The sequence below is a fragment of the Centroberyx gerrardi genome, chromosome 5, assembly GCF_048128805.1.
Source record: "Centroberyx gerrardi isolate f3 chromosome 5, fCenGer3.hap1.cur.20231027, whole genome shotgun sequence".
Classification (NCBI taxonomy): Eukaryota; Metazoa; Chordata; class Actinopteri; order Beryciformes; family Berycidae; genus Centroberyx; species Centroberyx gerrardi.
In genome coordinates this window covers 12,352,973-12,361,170 of record NC_136001.1, presented here as the reverse complement: position 1 = coordinate 12,361,170, position 8,198 = coordinate 12,352,973, and the positions used below count along the sequence as shown (strand labels likewise).

General features: G+C 41.9%; 1 protein-coding gene across 1 annotated transcript; it reads right to left on the bottom strand.

Moving 5' to 3' along the window:
• Positions 1-1,229: 1,229 nt before the first annotated feature.
• On the bottom strand, positions 1,230-1,968 carry ngfb (nerve growth factor b (beta polypeptide)). Its single transcript, XM_071903946.2, has one exon. It carries the CDS (start codon positions 1,966-1,968, stop codon positions 1,363-1,365), a length of 606 nt encoding a protein of 201 aa, XP_071760047.1. The 3' UTR covers positions 1,230-1,362.
• Between the last annotated feature and the right edge of the window lie 6,230 nt (positions 1,969-8,198).

Here is an 8,198-nt window from a genome sequence, read left to right as displayed (position 1 = left end):
TTGATTCGTCATTGTTATATTTTCATTTGCCAGCATGCTCACAGTTCACAAGTATGCAATAAGCGCTAAGCTAGTTTTCAGTTGTATTTCTTTTAAATCTTCACAAGTTTTATAATGGGAAAGTGTTTGCTGATCCAGCCCCAGAACACTAGAGGGCAGTATAGCTTTGACTACTGACTACTGGGGCAGTGCAGTGAAGATGCCTGGACCTGAAGTAAACACAAACCAGTAGTAAGCTGAACAAGTTGGCTCTGAAAATTCACATTCACAGTTAAACAACAGGTAAACAACTTTAATGCTGATAATGTCCCTCTACACCCCTGGTTTGTTGGACCCTTGGTTGGTTTTCCTGCTGTTTGCTGCACTGTTGTTTCTGTTAATGTTTCCACATAACCTCCAAACTGCCTGAGGTCACAGGACTTAACTGTCAGCACGATAAAACATTGGGCTGAGCCTCAACATTTCCTATTGATACTGACTGCACTGATTGTATCCCATAACTAGAATCTATTGGTACTGTACTCCTCTTGGACAACATTAAAATGTTACTGGCAAAGCTAAGAAAACACTAAGCAAAACTGTGATATAATCAGTTGGCAGTGAACTGATATTTAATAGGAAACTTTTTTTTTGTTGGTTTATGGCTTGTACATTTTCCATGTACATTTCCTTTGTTTTCACGTCTACTGTAGAATGACCAGCAGCACAAAAATCAAAGCAAAGCCAAAAGACAAAATACTGGCATTAAAATGAAGCCATATGGCATTGCTTTGTAGATTGAAAAAGCATGCTTCTTTTTTCCATCTTGGCCAAACAACAGGCTTAATATTCATACAATGAACTTCATAAAACACACAGCGCATCATGTTCTTTTAAGTGTTTAATAAATAACAATATCAACAACGACAACAGATTAACAAAAGGTTTGTCTATATCAGACCTGGGTCAAATTGTATTTCCAAATAGTTTTTGTGGTTTGCATTAGCTTACTTACAGTAAGTGCCAGATGGGTGATGCAATGGGACAATACAGTTGGTGGCAGAAAGTCTAGACAATTAGAGTGATTGTCTTGTTGTGTTAAACCCTTCCTGTCTGCTACTCTAAACAGGTTAAAACAGTTGCTAAGAAATATTGCAAATACTATTTGACCCAGGTCTGGTTTATATACATGCAGTCCTGATACCTTGACATATACCAATAATTTACTTTGTGCAGAGGGTGAGGAAAAGGCTTTGGTGATAAGTTATGTAGAGATTGTCACAACTGTCTGTATATCAGTGTGTGTCTGTGTGTGTGTGCCTGGCTGTCTCTTTGTCTGTCTGTCTGTGTGGCGTGCAGGTAAAGTCTTCAGGGTGCACACAGTCACTGCCGCCACGATTTGCGGCTGAGCACACACACACAGGCCACGTTGATGCGTATGTGCCTCCATGCCACCAGGTCCTTAAATGAAGTCAGCGCCCGTACAAAGGTGTGCGAGTTGGTGCAGTAGGAGTTCCAGTGTCTCGCATCAATTCCCAAGCAGCCTGAGCTGCCTGAGTGGGCGCTGTGACACGTCGTCTCAAAGAAGTACTGCTTCTTGTTGACATTGTTGATATTTACGTCTGGAAGCACTGTCACCTCATTGCCTGAGATGTCCGTGGCCTTGGTCTTGTTGCCCACCCAGATGCTGATGCTCTCACACACCGAGTACACCCCTCGGTGCTGAGGCTGTCCTGCCCGCCTACGGGTCCTGCTGCCGGCCCCCCGCGGCGCTGCCGGCTCCGTGTCGGGGGGCTGAGCGCTGAAAAGGACCCTGGGTGAGCGGTAGCGGCGCTTGTTGAAGAGTTTGGGGTCCACTACGGGGACGGAGTTAGGGGTCCTGCCTGGATCCTGCTGCTGCCCTGTCTTGGTGGCGCAGGAGTCCCCTCCGATGGTGGCCACAGCCTGGGCACTGATGAAGAGGAACAGCACCAGCATAGACGACCTCATGGGCACACGACCTGAAGGTGTCAACAACCATAGTCCAAAGACATGCAGGTCAGGTGAATTGAACACTCTAAATTACCCATAGACATGAGTGTGTTTGTGTGTGTTATGGTATAAGATGTATATGATGTAGTATATGATGTGTAGTATGTATATGGTGAAGTAAACAATGTATATGAAGTATGTATATGACCTAGTATAGGATGTATATGATGTGTGTATATGTATGATGTAGTATGGTACATGATGATATGTAAAGCCCTTTGAGACTTGACTGTGATAAAGGGCTATATAAATAAATAAGACAAAACTAACATAATACTCCTATTATTACAGACATAAAGACAGACAAAACTATGTTTGTAGTAAGCCAAATGGAATATCAGTTGACCCAGACGTAGTGGTTTTAGTGCTCCGTATTAATAATACGCTGACAAGTACTGTGTATGTTGACTATTGTCTTGTATTTGTCGCATAGTGCTTTGAAATTTTCTACAAACAGAATTTCCCTTTGTGGGACAGTAAAGATTTGATTTGACATGATTTGATCTTTTTTATCCATGAAGCAATGCCACTCCATCCATAGGTTTATAATCAGTGACAGTGTTGTGACATCTTGTCAGTTTGATACCATTCTCTGTTCATCATGCTATGACACAACACACCAGAACAACACAACAGCTGTCCTTCCTGGCTTACACAACATGACAACTCACTGTATTTAACACAGTACAGCAGGAATAACAAGCATGCTGACACTTGTGATGGCACTGTTATGTATGGATTATTATATGTTGTGTTTGCGTCAGGTGTCATTGTGAATGCAGAACTCGTGCATCAAAACTGTTAGCACAATAATTCAAAAGAGAAATCATAGCCTGTAAAAACGTGCATAATGTGAGTTATGATTACACCTATAAATACTTGTGTGCGGTCTTTCCTACTAAACATACAGTATGTCTCTTCTCATACCTTTCTTCACTGCTCACTATTCACAGATACATGAAAGGTGCTCTGTGCACTATAGCATTTTTGTTGGATTTCGAGAGAAAAGTGATGGATTGCTTTAATTGCTTTCCAGCACAAAACAGGAAAAGGGCGACTGTCCTTCCAGCGCCAACAGAGCTGATGCTTTCACAGTTTCTAGCAACAGCAGATAGTGGAACAAATGAAAGGCCTGTGGAAAAATCACTGCCAACATGTTTGTCCTCTTCAGCAAAGCAAAACAGAAAACCTTTAACTGAAGAAGCAAAGAGTAGCCTATCTAACAAGTAGCATCCTCTTTGTGACAGAAAGCAACAGGGTTTGGGAAATATGGTCTTAATTTTGAGAAACATTAGCACTGAGAGAGAGGCTACCAATTATCTCAACCATGGTCTCGACAGTAATTAAGGTATCACAACTACTTTGACAATGATATATTAATGCATTGATGCATCACATCCTAGCCACCGTGCCTGGTGCCATCATGGAGGTCCATTGGAGAAATCACTGTGTGCAAACAACTGGGCTAGAAAAAGAGAGATACCTGCAAAAGATTGTTGTGGTGTGGCAGTAGGTCAATTCACTATATGTTCTGAATAAAAGTGAATCATCTGATAAGGTAGATTTGTTTCCAAATTGTTACTGTGACACAGTAAACTGTCTTTAGCCCTAGCCCTATCTGGTCCTAGACTCCAAAGCACTACAGGCTGAATTGAGAAGAGTTAGCTTTACAAACAGCTGTTTGCTGGCATGTTTCTTAGTTAACTAGCCAGCAGACTAATTTAGCAAAGCAATGTTGATGTTAAGACTTAGCTACCAGCCATAGAAGCTAGTGCGTGTTTACAACAAGACAGTAATGTTAGCTAACCAGATATAAAGGTCAGCTAGCAAGCAAGCTGTCATTATCTAAACACAAAATCAGATTTATCAGTGGTGAAATGATCAGTTCTCAGTCAAAGACAACACAGAAATTAACCATTTTTGTATTAAGTTATTGTAAGACGGCCATGAGTTGTACACTTAGAAACACAATCAGCTGTTCACAGCCACGATCTGAGGACCTCCAATATGGCTGCCAGAGGGAGCGTCACATCACCTGAAAGCCCTGTATACCTTTACAGTGTTTCCACGTGAACTGTAGCCCTTTGGCGGCTCCTAGAGCACGTGATCAGAACACACTGTGTTCTGGACTCCTGCCATCAGGCCCGGCTGCGGCCCCCATCCGGTACAGCTCGCTCTCCTCTGCTTTACCTCTTCTGCCCTGTTGAGAGACAAGCAGAGAAAGTGTCTCAACCAGCTCATAAACCCACTGTAAACACATTCTTTGCGAGACTGATACGGGAAGAGAAAGTTAATATGTTTAGTCCAGCACACGCAATACACACATACTGAACATACCGAAATAAAGAAGTAGTCCTGCATAATGTAGGTTACCATTAAAGAGTGGAAACATTGTTTGAATGTTCTATCGCACTGTAATATCAACGTTGTAAACTTTGTCTGCATTCTTGGATATATGGGCTTCGACAGGTTTATGGAGGCTTAAATACTCCTCTACTTCTCCAAGTTACCTTGTCACCTTGAAAGACAGATATATAGTGATTTATAAAGTTTTTTTAAGAACATGTAGGGACCAGATCATACCCAGTGTTATTTGGAATTTGGTGTTTTCAATGTCAAACGCACATACACACGTACGCACGCACACACATGCACACAGTAATGTGTTTTTTTAAGTCTGTGCCCAAAAAATGGGTTTCCTGCTGGTGTCACACAGTCAGCATAATTGGAGAAAGGGCTCATTTCACTACCAGAATTAGCCATTTGCTGCCATTCATTTTTGCACTGTAAGAAAAACAACTTCCACAGACTTGAAAAATGCCCGAGCTGGACAGTCCATCACTGTAAACGCGAAGCCTTAATTTGGTTTTGTCAGAGTTTCTGTTTTATAGTTATTTTAATGTGCCCAAGTTGAGTGTTTTCATATCAACGCTGTATTACGTTGGTCTCTGCTTATTGTCACTCACCTGACACCCACAGGAAGAAATTTAAGTCTCTACCAGGAAATAATCCCTCAAAACATGTCACCTTACAAATTTTATAGTCACATCTGTGTCTTCTTATTCAGGGTGTCTTTGTTGGAAAGGACAGCAGTGAATTTATAGCTTGGTTTAAAACCGTAAAGTATGTATTTTAACAACGACAAAAATCCAGTAAATAATCTAATTACATACGGCATGCTTTGCAAAATGCTCTAAAACTCTAAAAGACCCTGGTATTCTCCTTTAAAGCAGTTGCCCTGACAGCGGTAGTTTATGTTCTAGCTTTACGGCACTTCAACAGAGGTGGCCTCTGCCTCTGGCTGTCATGAGATTTAAACCTGTGACTTTCCAACCACAGGATGGGCTGTCTAACGTACAGGCCACCCTGCAATTTGTGACTTATGATTTGTGCTTTGTCTATGTTCTCTTATGCACAGGAATAGAGAATGTGTGTAACACTGACACCTCTTTGCTCCTCTCAGTCACTGTCATGTTATTTGTTACTGTCATGCAGTCTGACTGTAGGCGATTCATCATCATCTCAACAGAACTCTCTCTCTCTCTCTCTCTCTCCCCCCTCTGAGTTAGAACACTTCAGGATTATGAGCTGATAGTGAAGGAAAATCTCAGAAGTGCATAGCTCAAAATAGTTATCCCAGGTTTATACTGTCCACATGTTTTGTGGGGGGCCGTTCTGAGTCACGGGAGGGACTGAGACTTCCTGCTATTTTATGAAGCCTCTGGGCTATCAATCATAAAAGGCACAAGAGAGGCACAAGACAGGCAGCAGCTCGGCCTTCAGGTAGAGAGGTTGAATAAATACCTAATTGCTGTTGAATCGGTCCCTGGTGCCAACAGGAGGGTGTATTCCAGCTGTGAGGGTGGCTGCTATAAAATCTACAGTGTCCACCAATACTGCTTTAAGCAAGGTACTGAACCCCAATACTGCTCCACTGAAGACGACCCTACACTGACCACTGCAGCTATAGGAGATATACTAAGAGAAGACAAATTCTTGCTATGTTGTGTAAATTGACCAAAATACTAATCTTATGCTTTCACTGGCTACTGTATTGGGTACACCTCCCTGTTTACTCAAACAGCTCTCTCCACCAGAAAGTGAGTCGTGTGGCTATGCCTTCGTATATATAAAGCATGCAGGGTTGATAGGTTCAGTTACTGATCAGCTAAATGTAAAATTGGGCAAGACGTGTGATCTAAGTGATTTTAAATGTGGTATGCTTGTTGGTGCCAGATTGGTTTGAGCATCTCAGAAACTACCTGGTATTTTTGCATACTACAATATCTACAGTATGTATCTACTGTGGATACAGAGAATGGTGCGAAAAGTGCAGATTCTGTACAGTCCCATGGTGCATTCATGCAAATAGCAAAAATGCAAAAATCAATTAATTTAGTCACTTAATTTATCAGTTGTGAATTTATTTGAATCTTTATTTCATCTCCGCTGTCTGGCTCTCTAGTTGATCAGCTGCCTCAATCTCTTCTATGGAGAATATTGTATAGGCTACTTGACTTGCTACTTAATGTTAGCATCTGAACTGTTTGCAAACATAGCTTATAGCATATTGCATGCATACATAGTAGCACGGCTTATACAATGTGATTTATTATAAAATGTCAGAGAATGTGTATAATGCCATAAATCAACTGTATGGCAGCATAGAACATAGAAGTAAGTTCTCCTGTTGTGTGATGTCAGCAAAACTAATTTCCATATGAAGAGAATTATGGGAGTTTTAGTGAAAAATCGCAGCTACGATGTGAAGATTTATGGTTTAAGTTAAAAATCCACAATAATTCAACTTTTACTTACTTTTACTAATTAGATACTGCTCAATAAAGAACAGACTTTGATTTGTGCAAAATATTTTTTTGCCATACCATGAAAAGGTTTCATAGCATTCATCGAAGAGTGACATTGACCTGAAAGACCTGATTTTGGCCCTTGAGCCACAGTGTTGTGGCAGCTATGTGGTAAGAAACATCTAGTCAGTGGTAGTCCTGTGGGTGAAAATGTCTCGTTGATGAAGAAAGGTCAGAGGAGAATGGCAACACTCATTCAAGCTAACAGGCGGGCTACAAGTACGCACATAACACCTCAGTACAACACTGGTGTGCAGAAGGACATCTCAGAACATACAACTCATCGAACCTTGAAGCGGATGGGCTATAGCAGTAGAAGACCAGGCTGGTTTCCACTCCTGCCAGCTATAGCAGAAAGATGAAGCTACAGTACGCATATGATCACAAACACTGGACGACTGAAGAGTGGAAAAATGTTGCCTGGTCACAGTTTCTGTTGCAGAATGCTGATGGCAGGGTCAGAATTTGGCGTAAACAACATAAATCTATGGATCACCTCCTGCCTGGTGGTACACACTGCTGCTGGTGGTGTAATGGGGTGGGGAATGTTGCCTTGGCACACATTAGGCCCCTTAGTATCAATCCAGCATCATTTGAATGCCACAGCATACCTAAGCATTGTTACTGACCAGGTGCATCCCTTCCTGGCCGCAATCTACCCTTTTTCAAATGGATACTTCCAGCAGGATAATGCGCCATGACACAAAGCAAGCATCATCTCAAGATGGTTCCAGGAACCTGACAGTGACTTCAGTTTACTCCAAGGGCCTGCACAGTCCCCACATCTTAACCCAATAAATCACTTTTGAGGTGGAATGGGATGTTCGCAGCACGAATGTTCCACTGATAAAACTGAACTGTGTGATGCTGCATGATGAATTTCCAGTACCTTGTTGAATCCATGTATCAAATAATTCAGGCTGTTCTGCAGGAAAGGGGGTCCTATCCCCTTTTATTAGGTACTAGGTATACCTAATAAAGTGGCCACTGAGTTCCCTGCCAAAGCGAAGTGGACAAGCAAAAATCAGAAGCCACAGCCAATTATGCATTGTCACGGTTACAGTATGTGGTAAGTAACTATGTAAACTTTTCTTGTTGCTTGATACTTTGAGGCTCCCATGGATCTATGCAGTGAAAGCAGACAAAACATTTCTTCCCTTGTCAGTGTGAATTAACTGAATCAGCAAGCCAGTCAGTTATGTGGTCTGTTAGTCCTGAATAGAGAGGCCACCCACAACCACTGACCTACAACTCATTAGCTCTAATGGAGTCAGTTTAATGAACCCCGTCTGGGTTGACTGACAAGCAGCCCGGGGACGC